Source organism: Anas platyrhynchos, chromosome 9, assembly GCF_047663525.1.
Source record: "Anas platyrhynchos isolate ZD024472 breed Pekin duck chromosome 9, IASCAAS_PekinDuck_T2T, whole genome shotgun sequence".
Lineage (NCBI taxonomy): Eukaryota > Metazoa > Chordata > Aves > Anseriformes > Anatidae > Anas > Anas platyrhynchos.
The window spans coordinates 2192958-2215965 of record NC_092595.1 but is presented as its reverse complement, the minus strand read 5'-3'; the positions used below and the strand labels follow the sequence as shown (position 1 = coordinate 2215965).

Below are 23008 nucleotides of genomic sequence, written 5' to 3'. Positions count from 1 at the left end.
GCTCCTTTGAAGCTCTCAAGTACATCAAGTATATGTGACAGCGAACACCTTCTTCATCTTCCATTGACTTGCAGAAAGCACTTAACTACTTCCAGAATTGAGCCCAAAATGTCACTAATGACAAATGTTTAATGTTAGATTTATAAAACCTGGCTTATATTTGTAATGCAACATAAGCAATTTGTGAAAACCAAGCTAGCAGTGATAAAAAAAAATCAGTATCTCAACTCAATCTTCTATTCCTGGGCCAGCTGGAAGTGCAGTAGAAGCAGCAAATTCACTCAGCTTCTTAAAACGCAATGAAGAGAAGTGATAAGAGGTTTTAGCACATCCTCGTGGATTACCAAAATAAATAAAAATATAAAAGGAACTACTGCTTTAACATTGCTTTGCATCACGTTTAGCTTTCATTACCATCTTGGCTGCGCTTATTCCAGGTGCTGCAAATGGCAAGCATGGGTTGGGGGATTCCTAGAAGTTAATGTGTGTCATGTGCTTGGACAGAAGAAAGGCTGGAAAATTATAACTGTAAAGGATTTCAAACCCCAAACCAAGAAATCTTAATGAATGGCACGGCACTTTGAAGGACTGTTATTCCTTTATGGACAGATGAAGTCACTCACCCGTGCTCATCCAGCCAGATGCTCATCCTGGACCAGGCTCCCCATGCCCGCAGAGCGTGGCCCTACCCAAGAGAGCTGGAAGGAGAAAATCCTCGTCCTTGCCTTACCGATGGAGTTGGTAATGACCATTGACGGGCCAAGGAATTGGTTGGCAAAGCAGAGTTCAGATGCATCTGTGAAGCTCTCACCGAATTTAACAGAAACTGCCCAGAAAGGAGCTGACCCGGGTTTCAGAGGCGAGGGGCTTTGGTGAGATGCATGCAGTTAGCACAGCTGTGCCGGGAGCCTCCCCGGCTCTGCCTTAAGCTGCGCTGGGATGTCATCCAAACCTATCAGCCTGCACTCTGGTAAAAGATAAAATTCGCTCTTGTAGATAGCAAAAAATGTCCTGAAATCCTGTGGGACTTGGTCTAGCTATTTCTTCAGAAAGCACGTAGCTTCTATTTAACAGGGAATGGAAACGCTGATGGTAAAGGGGGATAGAAAAGAGCCTTCCATAGAATTATGACGTGTCGGTACTTCAGGTTCCAAAAGAAGCAAAATAGGAACCGTAAAGCTGCTGTTACACTGACAAAGTGGGTCCTAGGAATGGCAAATGCCTCAAAGCTGTGAACTCCGCTCCTTCGAGCAGTGAAGTAATTTGAGAGCCACATCCTACCGGCCTGGTGCCAGCCGTTACGTGATTTTGGGGGGATATCTGGTGAATCTTCCTGAAAAGTAATGTAAGCCCCTACGGTGTTTGTTTTGGGCCACTCGACTGACATGACAACCTCCTTTACCATTTATCTCTATGGAAAAGAAAAAAAAGTTGGGAATTTTCACCACGTAAGAGCAGAAGGCAGCGCTCGGGCAAGACGCGGGTGTCTCAGCGCAGCTGGGTGAGGCCAGAACAGAGCCCACAAATTGGGACCAGAACTGGTCCCACAACTGAGGCTGACCCAGGGCCACGAGGCAAACGGCTGCAGAAGCAGAGGTGAAGCTGTGCGAGGTGAGCACGGCAGCCCCAGCAGCACCCGACCGTGTTCTGCTGCTTGAAAAGGGGACAAATTTCAATTACATTACAGCGCGGTGCACTGGGAGGCCAATTTGGCTCGTTAAAGCCGCATTGTTTTCAGTTGCCTTATTTCACTTTAGAATAGTCAAAGCTATAAATAGCAAATCATGGGAGTGCTGGCAGCTGTTTGAAACAGATCTCTTGGTAAATGTTGGTGTTATTTAGAAATAGAAGGAAAAATGATTTAAAAAATCACTTATTTATGTATTAATATTCCAGGATTGACTCAAGGCATTAAATACAGGTCTGGGAATGGGTTGGGAACTGCCAATGTTACCCACGGGCATGGAAATAAATGGTACCCAAGGTGCTGGTACCCAAGGTGCTGGGATGAGCAGTACTTGGGGACGTGGGGACAAGCGGTACCCGAGGGCATGGGGACGAGCAGTGCCTGAGCCCTGAGTGCCCGTGCTGCTGGGGGCCCGCTCCACCCCTGTATCCGTCCACGTGTTCTGCACTGACCTCAGACCTCAGCTGTGTTTTTTGCTGATTCCCATCAGCTCAACTGCAGAACTCCTCAGGCAACCGGGAGAGGAGCGAGAGCTCTGTTCCAGCCATGGAAAAACTTACTAACGTGAAACATGGCAAAAAATGACCAGCACTTCTCCGCTTGGCTTCCTTTTAGGCGATCAGGCCAGATCTGATAGGCAGCAGCTACACCACCTACGTGCTGTCACGTGTGCCGGGTCAGCTTCCTTTGTCCTGTTTACTCGACCTGCAGTGATTTCAGTGCTGATACCCGTAAGCAATACTCCTGCTGTCATCTTCGTGTTTGGGTAGTCTCACACCGACCGTACCTGCTGCAGATTTTGCAGGGCTCAGGATCAAGGACGGCGAGAAGAAGTTCCCTACAGAACAGCACTGGGCAGAGGCTGCAAGGAACAACGAGCTGAGCTCGAGTAACTCATCACCAGCTGCCACATCACTGTGCCTCTCCTCCAGAGCTGCAGGTGCACGGGGCTCCAGCAAACACCTGGGCTGCTGAGCGGTTTCTGGGAAGGAGCCACCGAAGTCCTCCAGTTTTCTTCAGTTTTTGGGGGATGCGCAATTATCATCCTGCAAATGACCCCTGCAGAAATGCATCGATCCCTTTGGAGCAGCAGATTGTTAAATACTTGACTCCCAGATCTTTCACATGGTGCCAAGGAGCTGACGGGGCATAATAATTATTTTATAGTGGGCTTAATTTTCCCAGCGACCATTGGCACTTGTGTAACTCCAAACCTGTCTTCATGCGAGCCCGCTACATAAATTGCTCTTTGTAGAGCGATGCTTCACATCTGCCTTTCCCTTTCTTTTATGTTTCCTCCAAATATGGGAAAACTAATTGGGAGAAAGCACGCCAAAGCAGGGGCTTCTCATTTTGGCAAGACCCTGGAAGCCTCAGCGCAGGGAGCAGCACTGTGAGCAGAAGTAATCCTGCGGCTCGTGGATGACAACCCAGGTTTGTGACAGAAATGAGCTCAACCCTAGATGGCCTTCACAACGTTCAAAGCATTTTGCCGAAGTAAAGAACGAGGAGTTTTAAAAATTTCTGTAAAAACAGAAGCTCATAAAAATGCCCCGCCACAGCTTGCTTTCAAGCACTGCTCAGTTTGGGCGAGCTCTGAATTGCTTGAATTAAAAACACATAGCTGGGCTCTATTACTTCATATTTTCTGAGCACATCTGTAACTGCAATAAGGCTTAGGAAACAAGAAGATGACTCTGCATATGTATGAAAAAAAAAAAAAGCCATTACCTCACAGCCCAGAAATCTCTACTGCCAGCAAATATTTTCTTTTAGACTATTAAAAAAAGGGAAAGTGAGAGAGAGAGGCTCAAACACTCATGCATGACTGCGATTCCTTCCCAGACTAGGTCATTTATTCTGCTTAACAATTCTGGATGTTCTCCAGAAGCAAAATGTGTTTTCTTCAAATAAATAAAATGTGGAAATATCGCAGCGAGCTTGTATCGATATCAAGTGTGCTGTCAGGCATCCCAGTTTCCATGTTGCAGTTAACTTACTCTTTTATTCCTTCTATTCAAAATAAGCATCAGCAAAGTTGGCTCATGCCCCTTCTCCCCCTGCAATACCTCACTGCAATTTGGGACTCGAACCCTTCGATCTGTGGGACGGCTCCCGTTCATTCACTGCCTTTGGCCGAGGCTTCCAGCGTTACAACTAGCGAGCGGCTCCTTGTACAACACACACAATGAAGTCGCTCGTGTAATAGGCACGATTTGCTCCCATGGCTCTTTTCCTTCTGAGCCAAAGGTATTAATTTCTGCAGATGCTCCAGGATTATGGCCGGGGCTCAGCACTGTCCAGAAGCAGAGGTTTCATTTCGAGGCCCCTGCTGGCAGCCCATGGGGGCGGGCGCGCTGCCGGCCGCCGTGTTCCACTTCAACACACCAACGCTGAAAGATATTAAACCACGGTAACAACCAAAAGGCAATAAAGAACAATTTGTCACAGTTGGAAGGATCGCTGCCGTGGCCTGGAATAATGAAATATCTTTTTTTTTTTTTCTAAACAGGGGGCAACATTTTTCCAAGCCACGGTCCTCATTAGTCACGCCGGTTCTCAAGGGGCGGCAGCGATACAGTCATGAATTTCTGAGATGATTTCATCTCACTGTTATTTACAACTTAGCCCAAAAGCTCAGCCTCTTCCTATTATTTGTGGTTAAATATAGCAGCGGATTCTTTCCCATTCCTTTTTCTCTCAGAGCGGTTTCTCTGCCACCCACACGAATCGCATGAGTCAGAAGGCACACGAAGGAGCCGTTCCCATCTGGCCGGGCCCTCGCTGGCTGCGTTCGCACATCCCGAGGTCACCCCGAGCATCGGGAGGTGAAATAATGTCTGTCTGTTCGCAACCAGGGGTTAGCTGGGGTGCCACGAGCCCAGGGGCACGGGGAGGGTCCTGTCCTCCTCCAGCTCCACATCCCCTGCTGCATCCCATCTGCTCTCCTGCATCCCCGTGCAGGGGTTTCAGGTGCCCCAGTTTTTATCCCTTACAAGGAGAGGGTCACCAGGAGCTAGGCAATACCTCAGGCAAGCTGGAAAACCTCCCCTTTTCCCTTCTTGCCCTTCCCCTCAGCATCAAGATGCTTTCATTGAGCAGAGCATTTCCCACCCCAGTGCTGCCAGCAGCACCCCATCCCCAGAGCCCCTTTGGGATGCGGCAGCCAGAGGGGATTTTTGCTGGGGATAAATCCAACGTCTATGCAAAACGAGGCAGCTCAGGGCATCACCTGGTCAATAGGATGTTAAAAAATCAGAAAAAGGAGAAAAATTGCTGATGATTTCAGCGGGAGGTGAGGGATGTGCTCAGCCCCGGCACGGGCTGGCGGGCATCCCACCTTGCTCCCACGGAGAGCATCCTCGTGCGATGCCGCTGGATAAAAACCACGGAAATCTCAGCAGCGAGGCCGGGCAGCCTGCGGTGACGGTGACGGGGGCAGCGTGGAGGCTCGGCCTCCGTGGGGGAGGACGGCGGGGCGGGGGCGTTTTGACCTTGCTATTTTTACCGCGGCGTTTATTCGCCGTAACTAACCGTGCCGGCACGGAGGCGGTGCAGCGGGGATGCGATCGGCTCGCAAAAAACAGGAAAGGCCCCGGCGTGGCCCCCGGCCCCTCCGTCCTCGTGGGCTCCTGCCGGTGACCACCCAGCAGGGCTCCAGCAGGGCTGTTTTCGGCAGCCCACGGGGTGCTGGGCCCTGATGTGAAAGGGCAAACGTTCAGGGTTGGGAAATGAGGCGCGTGGGTCCCGTGCAGGCGGAATAGCTGATTTGCCATCTTCCCTCCACCTCTGAACCAGCCCTGGGCTTCTGCACACGCTGGATTTATTAATTCAGTCACATCTGGGGCAGCTGACATTTATGTGCAGGACAAAAATATGCAAAGTGCATCACAGTTTTGGTGCTGAGAGAGGGAAACTGCAGGATGCTGTGTAAAGGGTTCTGCCATGAAGCTCAGTCCTGTCCTCACCCGGCACCATGTGTGGGCACAGGGGCTATAGGGGCAGGAGCAGGGCTTGGGGCGTAGAAATCGGATGTTTGCAGCTGCAGTGATAAACCACGTGCATGGAGGAGCTGCAAACAAGGGCCTGGAGCCCTGGAAAGCTGCTGGGTCTGCACAGGGACACGGTGGGTGTCCCCTCCTGGGGCTGAGCGTGTGGGTCCTGGAAGGATGGATGCGTCCCTTCCGTGGCCTGTCTGAATTACTTACACTGCTTGTCACTCTGCCTTTTAAAAGCCATTATTAAACGTTTCTCCTATTGATTTGCCACCTGACCAGTGCGTTGCTAACTTCGTAATCCCGTTCTGTGTACCGGGAACTGGAGTAACCTAATTCTGGCCTTTTCACCCCAAAGAAGCAGACGGCCGGTGGTGATTTCTTCTCCAAGTGGGCACACATCACCACGGCTGGTGGTGTGGGTGCGATGTGTGTGTGATGCTCTCGGCTGCAGCCTGCCAGACAAACGCCTGTCTTCGGAGGAGAAGGTGGAAACTCAAACCCAGTGCCTGTAGCTTGTCCAAATGGCTGTACACAACCAGGGGATCCGAAATAAAGCAGCGGGCAGGTGAACTCGTTGTGATCAGTGGTATTTTTTCAGCTGAAATCCTGGGGTATTTGTTGTGGCCTTGCTCATCCCGCTGCCACCTCTCCTGGGGGTCTCTGGATGACATTTGGAGGGGAAACGCTGGCTCCCTGACCACGGCCGCCCCAAACCCAGCGCCGCCCCTCTCTATACATTTTATCAAACCGATGTGCCTGAGGCTGGAGCTCTGTTTCTCCTCTTTTCATTTTCATTTCCCCCTCATGTGCAGGCGGCCTGGCTTGCGGCCCGGCTTCCTGTCTGCCACGGGCCGCGGCCGGGCCCTGTCCGTCCTTCCTGCCTCTCCCTGCTCCCTTCCCGGCCCCCTTTCCCCTCGCCGTGCCCCCTGTCCCCTCCGGGCTCTCCCACTCCCTGCCAGTCCCTGCCTTTTATTTAAGGAAAATAAATAAAAAAGCACCAAAAGCAGCAGAAAGGTCTCTGCTCACTGCCGTTATTTCCACCTGGAGAGCCACGCCTGCAGCACCTTGGTGCTTCATTGAAATAGAAATCATTGTTATTATTAAATTAATAAATAAACAGCACTCTTCCCAAAGGTCCAGCTGTCCCCAAAAGAGAGGGCAGGACTGATTATCAAACGGGCAGTGCCTGCGGGGCACACGGGGTGCCACCTGCCCACCAGGGAGGTTTGGGCTCAGCATTGCCTGGGGTTAGGCTTAGGAATAGGCCCGTGTCTGCTGGCGGCTGGCCATAACCTGCGGATCCCTGCTGCCACGTGTGCCGTGCCATGCTGTGCCAAGCCGTGCTGTGCCAAGCCAAGCTGTGCCAAACTGTGCTGTGCCATGTGGAGCCATGCAGAGCCGGGCCGTGCTGTGCTGAACCATGCCAAACTGTGCCAAGCAGAGCCGTGCCAAAAAGTGCCATGTGGAGCCATGCAGAGCCGAGCTGTGCCATGCTGAACCGTGCCAAACTGTGCCAAGCCGATCCATGCTGAACTGAGCTGTGCCGTGCTGTGCAGTCATGCCGTGCCATACTGTGCCAAGCCGTGCCAAACCGTGCCGAGCCGTGCCTTGCCGTGCCATGCCGAGCCGTGGAGCCATGCCATGCTGAGCCAAGCCGTGCTGTGCCGAGCCGAGCCGTGCCAAACCGTGCCGAGCCGAGCCGTGCTGCAGGCGAGGAGCCGTCGCCCCCTGCCGGCTGCAGCCCGTGCCCGCGGGCGGGTCGGGGACGAGGGCCGGGGGAGGGCCGGGGCTGTGCCCCCTGCAGCGGTACCGGGCGGCCGGGGGGGCTCGTGGGGGTCTTCGAGACCTTGCACAGGCTGCAGAGGTGAGGGGCGAGTTGGTAACGCCAGCTGTCAGGCTTCTTATCTCTATACCTACACCTATCCCTATATCCCTATATCCCTATATCCCGACATCCCTATATCCTTATATCCCCATATCCCCATATCCCTATATCCCTGTACCTATTCCTACACCTATACCCATCCCTATACCTATATCCAGAAGCACCAGACCCCAGCAAGCCTCCTGGCTGCTGCCTCCCGAGCTGAAGGCAGCCCGTTCCGAGGCAAAGCCAGCAGCGAAGGGCTCCCGTGGAAGTTGCCTGCCCCTCTTGTCGTTTGGGTGAAAAGATGGTGATTTTCTGACAGAAGGCGCTGAGCAGCACAGTACAACGCACTGTCCTGGGCAAACAATAAAGCCCACATCTCGAGTTGGCACGGGACGCTTTCACAGCCGTCTGTATGAATGAATATGTGAGCCACTATTCTTTGAGTACATTCAGGCAAATTCTCCCACTTTGCATACATTTTAATGATCCCCATACATCTCTGGAACACACGCACCCTTGTGCTGGTGCACAGCGTGCCCAAAGCAGCAGCAGAATCAAATGCTGACTTAGCTTTTCTTAAAAAAATATGAGCTGGCTGAGGAGGTAGGCAATGAACTGGAGCTCTGAAAATCCTGCAGTGCTGTGACTTTGTGTTCTGAGGCTGGCTCGGGCAGGAACATCTCTGGGACCACCAAGTTCCCTCATCGGGAGCGTTTGCAGCAGTTTCTTTGTGTTTCCCTCTCCCCCTCTCCCTCTTTTTTTTTTTTTTTTTTTAATAATATTTTGGCAAATATATTATTTGCTCAAATAGTGCTCAGAAAGAAAATGTGTAGACTGATTATAATGATTATATATCAGTATATACAATAGTATGTATTGATTTATTTTATATTTATTCCCAGCGAGATCCCTGCCGCAAGGTGCCATGGTGCAGGTAGCAGCTCAGGGCTCTGGCCCAGCGGGGAGGGAATGGCAGCTCCAAGGTTCGGGTACCCCAAGCCTCTCCCAGGATGAAAATCATCCTGCAAGCAGTGCCGGCCGGCCGGGCACGTGTTCCCAGCCCCAGCTGCTTGGAAAGAGCAAGTGCCGTTACGGCTGCCCATAAATCACCGCTAATTGTCTGCTGGCCTGGAAAAAAAAAAGATGATTGCCTCCAGAAATGACTCCAGGCCTTGCTCCACCGCTGCGTGGCTCCAGTTTAAACTGGTGAAGGGTTGCTGATGCAACACTGGAGTTGTGTCCACTGCTGGGGAATCGGGCCCGCTGTGGAAAAGGCTTCATGTGAGTGTTTTGGACAGGGCGCTGGCACTTTGAAAGGTGCTCTAGCTGCTCTGTGACTCTACAAACAATGTGTGCTGGGCTGGGCCTGCCCCGGGATAATTTCAAAATACTTTGTGTTGGCATAGTTATCAGGGTGTTTGGTGCGTGGCTGTATTTCTTCACCTCTACGTGAGGGTGCCTGGAAAAAGTCAGGAAAATGACAGTTCCACACAGCTACCCTCAGCAAGCTGCTCGGCAGCCAGGGACGATGCCAGGAATAGGGCTTCTGCCCCTGTTTGTCCAACTTTGCAGCACTTTGCAGCCCCCCAGCAGCACTGGTTGGGTTCCCTGATGGTGCCCAGGAGCACGCCAGCCCCACACCACCGATGTCCCGTGCACCACCTCCAGCTCTCTCACCCCTGACTGTCTGACTGCAGGACGTGCCCGCAGGATCCTGCAATTTCACTGTAAAATAAACACTCTGCTCTTCTTCCACGGCTGATTGTAGCCTACAGCCCTTCTGGGAAAGGCAAAGCCACAAGCCCAAACACTGTGCATTATATGGCTGCCTTTGGTTCCTTATTTCTCTTGTTCTGTCTTGCTTTTCTTTCTTGTTAACTCCTCGTTGTATTTGATTTTGTGAGCACTTATTGTCACTTACACACCCGTGTCATTGTTCCTCCTCCTGCGCTCAGGAACTGAACTTTTTCTGCCTCTTTTACTCCGTTACAGGCTCGACTTCCCAGTGCTGATTGCCAGGGGATTTCCTATGGCAGCGCAGCCATCCTTCTCCTTCTTCCCAAACTGACCCCTGCGTGCCGCTTTTCTGGTGTTTCACGTGAAGTGGCTTTCCATTTCATCAGGTTTCCATCCCACTTTTATGAACGCTCTTTGCAGCCCAGGCCTCGCACCTTGTTCCTGCAATGTCTGCACAAGCATTTTGGATTTTCCAGAGCTCTTTAGACCCTTGGGGTAACAATACTGGCGGAGTGCATGGCCGCACCCAGCAGCCAGGCTGGCAGGGTGTGGGGGCACAGGGGCAGTGCCGGGGGGGGGCTCCCGAAGCCAGCTCCAACCTATTTGACCCCCGGCTGGGAGGGCATGGGAGCTGAGCACTTCACAGGCGCCACAGCAACCTCTCAGACTGTGTTTACTGAAGTACTTGTGCTTATTTATACAGCTAATCGATAATTTATGTCCTTTGTTTGGGCAGACGCGTGAGCAGCGGGGTGTGCATGGCAGTACCCACCTGTGCCCAGGGGCCGCCTGTGAGGGAGGGGACAGTGACACCAGACGGTGCCACCCACTCACACACAGCAGCTCAGAGCCCCGTGGAGGACTTTGTGCCCCATGGAGGACTTTGTGCCCTGCTGCTGTCAGGAGAGGAGAGGGCCAGCGGCTGTCATGCTTGGGGCAACGCAAGGGAAGGAGGACGGTTGTGTGATCAGGGCCAGAGGGGCTTCTGGCAAACGGGATGGCTCAAAATGGACACTGAAACACTGCTCCTGAAATGTCCCCTTCCCAAAGGGCTCAGCCACGGCCCCAGGGGCCTGCTGGACACCCATGTGTCCCTCGGGCACACAGGCTGGAGGTGCCTGGTGCCATGAGGCCTGCTATGGCCGGCAGGCCGAGGGGAGCCCCTGCCCTTCTGCTCAGCACCAGCAAGGCTGCACCTGCAGCACTGCTGCCTGTCCTGGGCTCCCAGGTGCCAGGGGGACGTGGAGCCGCTGGAGCCCAGCACAGGGCCACCAAGCAGGGCCTGGAGCTATATGGGCTACATGGGAAGAAGGCTGTGGGAACCGGGGCTGCTCGGCCTGGAGAGGAGGTGGCACCTGGGGAGCTCCCCCGAGTACAGAGCAGAGCTCAGGGGTGCCCAGCACCAGGGGCAGAGGCCCTGGACACAAACTGGACCCCAGGAGGCTTTTTTCTGGGGGGGGGGAAAAAACTCCCCCAGAGCAGGAGGCTGAGGGTGTTTGCTGGGCTCCAGGAGCACCCTGCCACCACAGCTTCCACCATCGCCCTCTGCTTTAATTAATACGTCCCTGGTGTGCTGCTGCAAGTTTGGGCCGGCTTTATTCTTTATTCCTTTTATTTTTTGGTGCATTAGCAGCTGTGCCAGCACCTCCTGCATAGACACGTCCCCCTGCAGGGCAGCCCGGTTCCGGGGCGGGGGGGGGGAGCCCAAAACCCCCCCAAACCCCCCCAAACTCCCCCCCTACACTGCGGGGAGGAGCAGGGGGGGGCGGGGGCGGTCCCTTCTCTCTCCCTCCTCCCTCTCTCCCCCTCTCCCCTCCCTCTTCCCCCCCCCCCCCGGTCGCTTCCCGCCCGCGCTCCCCGCCGCGATGTCCCGCCGCCGGCAGGAGCCCGACAGGTGAGCGGGGACGGGGCCCCCCCGAGCCCCCCGGCATCACCCTCCACCCTCCCCCGAGCCCCCCGCACCCCGAGACCCTTCCTAACCCTCCCCCATTCCCCCAGCATCCCCCCCCTCCTCCCAGCCTGGTCCCCATCTGCATCCCCCAGCCCCCCAGCATCCTCCTTCACCCCCCCCTACAGCCCCCTACCACCATCCCCTCCCCATTGTCCCCACCTCCCCGCTGCCCCCTCCATTGCCTCCACCTCCCCATCGCCCCTTCTCCATTGTCCCCCCCCATCCCATTATCCCCCCCTTGTCCCCAAACGCCCCCCCCCCCATTGCCTGGATCCCAGCAAAGGGACCCCATCCCATGCACGGCCCAGCCCCTGGGCACCCATCCTACACCCCCAGGACATCTGTGGGGCCATGGGCTGCAGGATCCTGGCCTGGCACCTGCAGCGGGGGCTCCTCGTGCCCCCCACTCGAGGCCAGGGCCCGGCCGTGCAGCCGCCCGCCATCCCCAGCCCCGCTCGCCATCAGCCCCTAAAGCGAACAAAAGCGCTCGGCGAGCCCACCGCGCTCCGTGTCCCTGCACCCAATTGCACCCATCCCAAAATGGGTGGCAGCTGAGGCGGTCTGGAAGCGAGCGTGTTTATCTCCCGCCTGCAAGGCTGCGGGCAGCAGCGTGGTTCAACTGTTTTGGTTTTGGTTCAGCAGGGGCCGAACAACAGAGGCGCGCAGCTCCGGCGCGGCAGGAGATAAGGCTGGGCACGCATTGCTTCCCGCGAGGAATTAGCTGGTTGTGGGCAATAATTTCTCAGCCCGAGTAGGCCTGGTTCTCTTCCTCGCTGCATGTTTTTTTAGCTGAGGAGGAGCAAAGCGCGGGGCTGGAAGCCATCTGTAGGCAAACCGCGTTTACACACAGCCCCTGGCTTGGGCGCGCGCCGAGCTCCATCCAGGCTTCTTCCCAGCGCTTCAGTGTATTTTTTTCAAGGCAGTTCGGGTACGATTCCCACTCCTGCCCGCACTGAGACTCTCACCCAGATTCCTCTCCGTGTCTAACTCCATTTTCCCTGGCCTTGATGGAGAAATCTTCCCGCTTCGGGCTGCGTGGGAGTGTCCCTGTCCCGCTGCCCAGACCTCTCCTCGTTGCTTTCTTGCTGCTCAGACCCGGATTTAAGGGTTGTTTTCCTGCTGCTGCTGTTGCCTGCACAATGCCGCGCTTTGGGCGGGCTGCTGGGGAAGCAGGGATGCTGGATGGGGTTGGCTTCTGATTCCAAAGCGAAGCAGAGCTGGGTGTCACCTGCTGCTTTGTGGTAACTGCACCCGGAGCGGTTCCCTTCCTAATCGGATGCTTTTGTGGTGGTGCTTCAGCGGGGACGGCGCTTGAGAGCTTTGTGGAGCTCCCCGGAAAGGTTTCCAGATCTGATGAAGATCCGTGAAAGATAAAAACAGCAAATCTCCCCTCTTCAAGAGAGAAAGGATGACAAAGTTGGGTCTGGATTTGCTGTGGGTCACCAACAGGTGATCAGATTGGAGTAATTTGCCACTTAGGGGTCATCAAGCCTGTCTGAGATCCATGTGTTGCTGAAGAAGATAAATAATGTCAGCGTCCTGCTGCTCCACCCAGCCTGAAGACTGAACAAAGGTCTCGGAAACATCGGGGGCTGTGGACAGGCTCCTGCTGTCTTCTCTTATTTCCCTTTGTTGTCTCAGCAGCCTTTGCTGTGCTGTACTCACCCTGATGCTTCCCTGCACTAGGAGCGCCGATAACCTTCCTGCCTGCTAGTCAAATTAAATGTTTATGTCCTGGAGAGCCTGGCTTTGCAAAAGGGGCTGGGAACCAAGGGCTTGCCCTCGTGGGAACCCCTGGGGCAGAGCCAGACATCCCCAGCATCCCTGCAGTAAGGGCAAGAGCCGGGGTCTGGGGTTGCATTGAGAAAATTATTTTTTTTAACATCATCCTCCCATCATTACTGCTTAATTTGCCTTAAAACCTGCTCGGTTTCCTCAAATTCCCTGGCTTATGTGGAAGGGTGGCAGAAGATTGTCAGGTCTTCTCATGCATTTCCCGTTTTGTCTTCCAGCGGAATCGAATCCCTCTCTGCAGACGAGCAAGGTACAGTAACTTTGTGAAGTACGTGGCTTCAGTGGGTTTCTCGTTAGAAATTCCCATCCTTCTGAAAGAAAATCACAATTTGATAACTACTGGCTATAGAAAAATAAATGTGTAATGTTTTAGTTTCATGGGTTAGACTTTTTAGATTTTATGCTTGTTTATAAAATTGATGTTATTTTGTTATTTATTCTTTTCCTCTTATCTGCATAGTGCAAAAATGCCAGGAGAAGAGCTAGTCTTGCACTGAAAATTCAGTAGATGGCTGCCGAATCTCCGTGCATCCAAGCCGGAGCACTCGGTGAGCACCATGGGCAGGGCTGGACCTGCCAGAGACCTCGTGCAAAATAAAAATCAGTGCATGATCATGCGGAGAGAGCTTTTATTCTGCTAAAGGGTTCTGTGAAATCTCTAACACCCCCGCTCGGAGCACAGAGGCGTGCGTGTCGCGGCGGTCTGGCTGGGACATCTGGTGTGGGGTGGAGGACATGGGACACCGGTCCTCGCCGCGTCTCTGCGGTTCCTCTTTGGCTGGCGATGACAGCCTGGTGTTGGGCACATTTTTTCGTGTCTGCTGGGAGTCGGCAGCTGTGGGCTGGCGCTTTGCTCTGCCTGCTGCGGTGGGAGGGGGGGTCCGTGGCCGTCCTTGCAGCCCCTCTGCCCTGCAGCACACCATGTGCTGCTCCCTCCGTGCCCCGGTGCACCTCTGGGTGCAGTCCCTGCAGGCTGATGCAGACATGGGTTTAACTCAAAGCAAGAAAACCTGCTCGGCGTTTTATCAGCACAGGATGCGGTGGCCCCGTCGCTTTCCTGTGCTGAGGATGTGTGAAGCGTGTGACGCTGATGACCCCAGAGACTTTGATTATGGGTGTTCAGCAGTTCCTTTTTTCATGCAAAACATGCACGTAAAACCCAAAAATCCTCTTCCAGACTTGGAGGCCTCCTGCGAGGAAGGAGCGGACTGTGCCGCCGGCTGTGCTGAGGGCTGTGCTGAGGAGCTCCCAGCAGGTGAGCAGAGCTGGGACCAGGAGCCAGTCCAGCTTTGTGGAGCTGGAAACCGGGTTGTTTCTCTTCCAATATTGGTTTCTCTTCAACTCACGTTTGTACGAGGGGTTTCTGAGAGCCGTGTGTGGCACAGCCCCAGCCCGAGGCACTCCCTGGTGGCACGCGCCCGTCCCCGCCGATGCTTCACCCACCTCTCGTGCGTGCCGTGGGAAACCGTGATTCAGCTGGGGAAGTGGGATGTGCCGGGGCAAAGGGAGGGCCCAAAACAGTCCCAGTTTGTTTAGGACATCATAGATCAAAATTAAGCAACAAACACCACATGTACCCTTCAGGAGAGCCTCTGTGACCCCTGAAGTCTCCTCTCCACAACTCCTCTGACTTGAGTCTATGCCTAAGCATAGCTCAGTATTTTCTTACTCTGTGGCGTTACCCAACTTGCCCACCAAACAAATGCTTTTAAACTTCTCAATGTGTCCCTTACCTGCCTGTGGCATAGCTTTATTTACTCCTTCCCATCACTAACGGGGTGTGATTTTGTTCAGGTGAGAGCAGTTCCGAAAGCAGCTCCAGCAGCAGCTCAGAAGATGACTCAGGTGAGTGTTGTGTTCCAGTTTATTTAATTTCCCTCTTTGGAAAATGTAACTTCAGTTAAACTGTGCTGCTTTTTTTTGTGGGAATAGTCTCAAAGTTATTGTACAGCGCTGGTAATTCAATGACTGAATGCTGAAAAGCAGAATGATATTTCTGCGAGCACATTATTTCCTAGTCACTCACTTCTGAGCCCTGCAATAACAGAGGAGCGGCAGCTCGTGGGGCACTGGCCTCGCTCACACAATGCCTGCAGATGTTTGTACGCTGCAGTAGCCGTCCAAAGACCGAGAGGCTATAAATCTGCATAAAAATTGGCAGCACAAGTGGCAAAACAGGATGGACAGGAAAAGAATTAAAGGAAGTGTTTGCTGTTGATGAAAAGCGTGTGGGTTTCCACTTGCACGGGTTACACCACGAACAGTTTATTCTGTTTTCATGCAAGACTGAGTCTTTACTGTAGAATTAGAAAGCTTTTTGTTTTTTGTTTTTTTTTTTCCATCAGATACTGAGGAGTCTGATACAAGACGGTCGGGTGAGTGTGCTGCTTTGTTCCTTTCCTGTGTCTGCCTTTGGAGGCGTTAGGAAGCCGACGTGGCTTTTTCCTGGGATGCACGAGGGCAGGCAGACAGCAACCGAGCGCTGGCACAGCCACTGCCAGCCAGGGCCTTTCTTTTGGCACAGACACTTGCTGGAGGGCTGAGTGCATGCGTGGTGTGTGTGAACATGGCAGCACTGCTAACTAACGAGCGGCGCTGCCGGAGCTCAGCCAGGCTTCCTCTCCTGCCCGGGGCTCGGAGCGATGCCAGCGGCCGCTCCGTGCCCAAAATAGCGCTCCAGGACGGGGTCCAGCTCGCTGTCATGGCCTGGGTGTTTCTGTGATGGCTTCCAGGCAGCTCAGCACGGCGTCGGATAATAATAGATTTTCTTCCTCTCCCACATCTGCCTACCTGGGAGGTGTTGACACGAGGGGATGACGGGGAGGGCCTGCCCGCAGGCCGGCGGTGCTGGGCTGGCAGCACGGCGGTTGCATTTCGTCACACCTTGTGGCGTGAGCTCTGCCAGTCACGTTTGCACAATTTGAGCCTCCGGGCCACAAAATTTTGCCTCATGTGTCAGCTCCGCTTGCTTGCTTTTGTGTTGGAGTTTGGTGAGGCGGATTCAGGCGTTTCAAAACCTGTTTAGGGCCAAGCGTGCTGCTCTAGCCTGGCTCCCTTCTCGCTGGGGAACGTGGTGCCTGGCTTCCCTGCAGGTGGTTGGCGTTTGTACTTGGCAGGATGAGTGGTCCTGGGGAGAAGTTTCCCCCTTGCCACGAACATTTCCAGGCCTTTGGGCAGGCTTTGAGCTTTTGACAAATCTTCTATCCTGGTGCCCAGCCTCATTCCCAAGCTGTGTGCAGGCACAGTAGGCCTAAGAATATTTTCCTTTGTGTTTTTCCTTAAAGTAAGCAGATGAAATTGGTGGGTTGTCCTTACTGAATATGTGTGCAGAGACCTGCCTGGAGGCTGATGGATGTGTTTGCTAGGCCAGGCATCACTACAGCCCCTACTGACAGGGGTGCAAATACTAGAAATCCCAGGAAGCTGGGGTGGGCAGAAGCAGGAACAGAGAGATCTGTCCCCACTGTCCTTTTGTTATGTAAAAGCCACAGGTGGCCCTTCCCAGGGAGCTCTTTCACTACGTGTATTAATATGTGCCTTTAAAACTTCTTTATGTAGATGAAGAACAAGAAAAGAAAGAATCACAGCCAGACCGCAATGAATCTGGTGGTAAGAGAGCTCTGGAGTTCTTTCCCCCTCCCTCCCTTTTTTTTTTCCTGAGCATTTAATTGCTTTGATTTTAATGAGCTGATTTGCCTGTTTTCTCCCTAGGAGTGAACTGTCAGCCCCACTGTGAGCACTGCAGAAATGAAAATGTATGTTTAGAAAAAGAAAAATGTCTATTTTTCATGAGATAGAATTACAATTTGCAGGTTTTCTCTCGAGCTTTTAAAATATGTATTTTTATTTTATCTATTTATATAGGCCCAGAGGGAGCAGGTGACCCCTAGGAGACTTGCTGGAGGACAATATTTGTATGTTTGTTTTTAATATAATGGGTATACATTTATGTTGTTCCCATCAAGATACTTTTTCAGATTAAGCAGGGAAAAAATTTCCTACACAAATACATTTGTAGCTATAATGAAAGATGCCCCCAAGTCCCTGAAAACAAACACCTTGCACCAGCTGCTGGTGCTGACGGTAGATCCTTGTCCAAGACAGCCCTCAGGGTGGCTTCTCGTGTGTTTTGTTTTGTTGCAATGGTTAATGTTAATTAATAATTGTGAATTATTACAATACAAAGAATTCATTGTTTATTTAATAATAATAATTAGCACCTGCTCTGCAGCAGGCACCAGGCTAACTCTGGGTCTGTCCCGACAGGCTGAAGCTGGATGCGGACGGCACGTACCAGTGCAGCGTCACGGGCCTGATTTTTGAGGTGACCGAGGCGGTCACCATCAGCTACTCCCTGCTGTCCTGGAGCAAGTACGCCGGGCTGGTGAAGCCGCCATGGGTGGTGGGCGGCCCCCTCTTCGACGTGCATTGCAAGGCTGCCTCCGCCCTCACCTCCATCGCCTTCCCCCACTCCCTCTGCCTCGGTGGTGAGTACCGGCCTCTGGTGCGGGCAATGGGGGCAGGCCGGGCCGCAGGTGCCAACACCGACACCATGTGTCCCCACAGATGGTGACTCCCATCCAGCCTTCAAGGTGCTGCACATCAAGGACGCGGGCGCAGCCATCGAGCCCTCCATGGACTACTCGGCCTCGCACGTGCGGTGGCTGGTCAGCTCACTGTCGCCCGTCGGGCCACTCATCCGCAGCGAGGAGCCCCTGCTCTACCATGGCGCTGTTGTCTTGTACAAGGCCGTCGACGATGACCCCTCCTTGCTGTTTCGGGTCTACGTGGCCACGAACAACGAATCCTTTATCAAGGTGGGGTTTGCCACCTCGGTGCTTCGGCCAAGAGGTGGCCTTCTCTCCCTGCAGTCTGTGCATGTGAAGCTGTGGTGGCATTTCCACGTGCAGAAAGGCCCTGGCATGTTAGGGTTTGATATGTAAGCAGTTATATTGGCCCACCTGCTCGTTCACATGCTGCCATGAAAAGTACAAAAAATGACAACAACACGTCAAACGTGTTTGCCACCAAATGAGCAGGGCTCAGATCTCAGATCTGCACCACTTGTCCCCTCTCACCAATCCCCCCGTAGGCCAGCAGGAGAGGGGGGTAGCAGCTAACAATGCTTGCTTTTGTTTGGCTTGCAAAGCCCTTTGAATTTTGCTGATGTAGCACAATTCATTTTTTATTTTTATTCATTCATTTTGAGGAATGGAGCCATCTGCCCCCACAAGTGTTGTGTTTGGTACACAGCATCTAGTAGAGTTTGCTGTGTGGCACAGGCCGTGGCCGTTCTGTTAGAGCTGTGGTGGTAAAAAAAAAACAGAGCCCCAAGTAGCGTGGATTGTAAATGTGCCTCCTTTCACTGAGGGGTGTAACACGCTGTCTTTTTAAAATTTCAGGATATAGCAAAAGCAGTGAAACATTCAAAAAAGAAGTTCATTAAAATCGACAAGCCCCCTGTGTGCCAAAAATTACTACAGAAAGGAAAGAGATACAGATTACTCTGCGAACCAGAAGCTGAAGTAACTCCGGAGGTAAGTTCCTCATGTAATTGTCATGTTGTGCATCACAGCTTGATTTGAAACATGATAGAAAATAACTTTTCCTTCCCACTCCTGCTGAGTGTGGGGCTTGCTCTGGCTTTAAGGGCAGTTTCCATTTTCCATTTGCAATTGCTACAGAAAGCATTTGCCTCTTAAAGACCTAAAGCTTTGGGATGAAATCCTTACATTGCTGAAGTTGATGGCAAAACTCTGGGAGTTTGGATCAGATATGTGCCACCAGCCAAATGTCTTCTGTTTAATTTAATGTTTGGATAAATGTTTATTTTAAACATAACATTTTACAGGAAATCGAATTTGTTGATGGATCTCTTTTGAAACTAAAAAGTTACATTGAAGTCTATTTGGAGAAACAGGAAGACTTCACCTTGTCTTTGATTGAACTGGAGTCTGAAGCAGTTGTATGGAAAGCAAAGCTAAGAGAAAGTAGGTATTTTGTGTTCTGAGTAGCAGTTTGTTCCCGCTGAAAGGAAGCATGGTTTGGGATGCAATTCAGCCTGTAGATTAAGTTCTTTAAATAACTTCAATTACTGCTGTTAAAATTGCAAGGTTTGGAACTGGAAGTGATAAGAAGAGAAGAGATCCAAGAGGTTGCATACCGAATTTTGGAGTAACCTGCACAAGCCCCTGCGCAGCACAGACGTCAAGACGACGGACAAAGTAGTGTCTTTGAAGCCTGTGCTGGAGCAGGTGCCTTCAGCTTGCAGGCAAAGGTGTCAGTGTTGTGGGGTGGGACAGGAGGGTGCTCTGCTGTATGTACCAGGAGCAATATAAGTTATATAAGTGGCGTGGGAAAATGGGAGAAATAATCTCATTCTTTTAAATCTTAGCTCAGCAACACAAATCCACTTAATAGTTTGTTTTGATGTGTGACAATGGTTGGACTTAGGGCACAGCAATAGGAATTCCCACCTGACCTATTGTTTTCTTTGAAAACTGTTTTCCAGGTGACTGGATACATTATGATCAGAACAAAAATGAGCTAAAAAGAAATGCAGGCAGTAAGTCCATTTGAAGATACTTCCAAGTTGCTTGTTTTCTGTGTGCCTCAGTTGCTGTTATTGCTCAGGTGATGTGTGTGTGAAATGAATGAAATAACATCGATTCTTCCTTGCTCCTTAGGCATCAAAAGACGGAAATCAACCAACAGCTTTTCTGACGAAGAGACACACTGTGGCAAAAAGCAAAGGTCTAACAGTACTACAGGTAAGCATTTCTGTATCATTTAAAATACCAAGTTTGGGTTGTGTTTTTTGTGTTTTTAATCTTATGATTTGAAGTGAAGCTGAGTTTGTGGTACACTTCCACAAACTTGACCGTGAAATATAGGAGGAGAAATTGCTGCTTTTGTAGCTACGGGATTTGTGTGCCTCACTTATATACCCCTGTACACTGCCATTCATTCAACAGGTAAATGTGGAGAAACAGCTAGGAAACTTGACTTATAGGGGTCAGCTAAAACGGTGTTGTCTTCTTAGACTGGGAAATAAGGGATGCTTTTAAAAGGGGTTTCCACTACATGTCTCAGATTTTGTACTCAGAATATGTCCTTAGCCATAAAAGGCTGAAAAAAATCAGCTCCCGTTTCCTGTTGGCATATAATGCCTTGATGTTCGGAAATGTTTGGTGTCTGGGAGCTCCCAGAGAGAAACTACTAATTTACTAATAGTTATTTCGAAAAAAGAAAACACGGTCATTTTCTGAATCAAATAAAATAGCTGGCATCAGGCTTCACTTGTCAGCAAAAATAATCATGTAGGTATTTATTTATGGGTGCATGTAGCCACCAGAGGGAGAGCTTTCATCATTCAAAACTTCATTTTTAAATGGTGATAAAAGGAAAATGGCTTAGTCCATATAACCATGTAGGCTGAGACCTCTTAGCTACTGTAATTAAAAGAAAAACAAACCTCAACCTCCTGGAGCACTGTTTGGTTTTGAGGAAAAGCAGTCATCTGAATTAGTCAGGTGATGGCAAACACTTAACATGTTAATGCTGAGCCTTGATGTTACACATCACAAAATCTCTGGGTGCTTGGTAACATAATGTGACATACCGAAGGATGTTTGTGTTCGTACAGTTCTATGAGAGGAATAGCTGCTTATAAGTGGAGGGGAAATAAAAAGCCTTTAGGGCATACAGCACAAAATCAGAACTTAGCATCTTTATGAGCCAGGCTTCTTAATTATTCAGGTGATTTTCTACAGTGCTTGACTTGATGATCCTAGAGGGCTGGATTTTTTTCCCAACCAAAGTGGTTCTAGGTGATTCTATAATCCAGTTTTGTCTGCGTGACTAATAAGGTCCCCTTCATTATATGTCCCCTGGCCCTGCACGGAGCCAACAGTGTCATTTAGTTAGAAGGCTAATCAGAAGAGCAATAATAGATCTGGTTTTTGTTCTGTGTGTTTACAGATGGAATTAAAACAATGAACCTACTAACCGATCAACAGCTGATGGCAATCGCAAAGCTGTTTGGTGCAGAGTGGAAAGAAGTCGCCATTGAATGCCTCCAGATGGAAATGAAAGACATTCAGCAGATTCAGGCGAAGGAACAGGAAGTCAATATACAAAAATTTCTGCTGTTAAGCAAGTGGAGAGAAAGGGAGCAAAGCAACGGAACCGCACAAAATTTGTACAGCAGACTCAGCGAAAAAGTATCATATGATATCGTACAACTACTAGAAGGTATCCACTTCTCATATCTGTGTAATTATATCACCGTGTCTCAGATGTATTTTAAGAGTCCATATCAGAGTTTCCTAAATACCTAGTACGCATTTTATTGTGTGGGTCAAAATTGTCTCCCTTCTAACATTAATAATGATCTACTTTTTTGTGGCATTTGTATATTTCCCTTCAGAAACTGCTATAAAACGAGTAACCTTTTTGTATTGACTGTTCAGAATACTTGACCGTGACCAGACCAATTGGCATTATATACCCAAGCAAGTTGTTGGTTTGTATCAGGAAGCCCAAAGAAGTCCAAAAAATAATGGTTTTGGAACAGGCAAAACTTTGTTCTTACTTTACTATCCATAAAACCTGGCTCCAACAGGAAGACAACTGTTGCTGTTTCCTCACTCATCTGGCCCTTGCAAACATGTATATTGCCATGCCTTGCACTGTTGTACCTTTTTATACACATATTCTTGAACGTATATACTATCTGATCTCTAGAAGTTATTAAAATGCTAACGTGCTTGTGTGTGTTCATTTCCCCAGGCTTTATGGCTCAGTGATGAGTTCAAGAAGAAGCTGACAAAAAGCTCGGGAACTTTCCCCATCCAAATGGTTAAACTTTTCAAGCTGTTTCCCTGGCATTTCATTGTGATTCAGTAAGGAAGATGCAAATCATAATCAGTCAGCGGAAAGTTTAGACAGAGTCTATGAAAGAAATGTGAATGAAATTTTGCACTGATGTAAGTGCAAGAAGTGTTTTCAGGAGTAATTACTCATGTGGGTTTTTCAGGAGTAATTACTCATGCGCTTGGATGCCGGTCATCGCCGCCGTCGAATCAGGATGGAAGTGCCAGGCTTCACGTGCCCCAGGTTTGCTACAGAATTTTGTCTTGTTTGAGCCAGTCGTAAAAGACAATGAACACTAGGAGAAATTGGTTTACCTTTATTGGGTATATGATTATTATCTTGAAACATTTTATTTACATCAGGGAAAGACAGGGAGAAAAGTTGCGCAGCAGCTTTCATCCCCCTAAAAAATAATGGAACTGTCAAAATCATGAGGTAAGTCACATTTCGTACAGATGCCTACGATCAGGGAAGAATACTCTTAAATTTGCAGATCAGGTTGTTTGCATAATTGCTGTATATATGTAGCCACTGTATATATTCGTGCGTGCTCAGCCTTTGTTGGGCTGTGGTTCTGTTTTCTAAAAAAGAAAAACTGAAGACCAACTTCAGAGTAGCACCACTACTAACCGCAGGCAGCTTTGAATTTTCTGTGGGATTTTCTTGTTCAGTCTTGTGTCTTGTATAGTCTGTCTCAATTTTTATATTTTTTATGTTGAATGTTTTTTTTGTATTATGAACTTTTTATACTTTTTTTTTTACATGAGCGATTTTAACTTGAACAGAATGAGGTGCTTAAGCTGAAATAGAAAAAAAAAAAGAATAAAAAAAACACCTCATGTTTTGAGTTTTAGAAAACTCAACTTGGAAAACTCAAATTTTCCAAGCAGAGTGTTACTCTGTGGCAATACCTGCAGTACTGTAAGTAGTACAGTAGTAAGAGATCTGAAAATAATGTCATTTGCAGAAGAGAGCAGCTACTTGATTGTCTTATTTTTAAAGACACGCAATTCTATGGATCATCTTCCCCTGTGTATGTTTATGAAAGAAAAAGCATACTTTTAAAAATCAGGATTAAAAAGGAAACATTCACACTG

At 50.4% G+C, this 23008-nt stretch overlaps 1 protein-coding gene across 4 annotated transcripts; it reads left to right on the top strand.

The window, feature by feature from the left end:
• Nucleotides 1–11089: 11089 nt before the first annotated feature.
• LOC110354120 (uncharacterized) lies at nucleotides 11090–23008 on the top strand. Of its 4 annotated transcripts, none has more exons than XM_038183635.2 (17): nucleotides 11122–11186; nucleotides 13256–13287; nucleotides 13498–13585; nucleotides 14215–14292; nucleotides 14832–14882; nucleotides 15383–15412; nucleotides 16596–16646; nucleotides 16749–16792; nucleotides 16902–16951; nucleotides 17304–17524; nucleotides 17604–17854; nucleotides 18440–18574; nucleotides 18889–19027; nucleotides 19549–19602; nucleotides 19724–19807; nucleotides 21018–21290; nucleotides 21828–23008. In XM_038183635.2, the coding sequence occupies exons 3-17, from the start codon at nucleotides 13546–13548 to the stop codon at nucleotides 21842–21844; spliced, it is 1518 nt and encodes a 505-aa protein (XP_038039563.2). In that variant the 5' UTR covers nucleotides 11122–11186; nucleotides 13256–13287; nucleotides 13498–13545; the 3' UTR covers nucleotides 21845–23008. The 4 variants fall into 4 exon arrangements, with proteins under 4 accessions (XP_038039562.2, XP_038039563.2, XP_038039567.2 ...); XM_038183639.2 differs by lacking the exon at nucleotides 11122–11186 and adding an exon at nucleotides 11552–12171; XM_038183637.2 differs by lacking the exon at nucleotides 11122–11186 and adding an exon at nucleotides 12205–12816.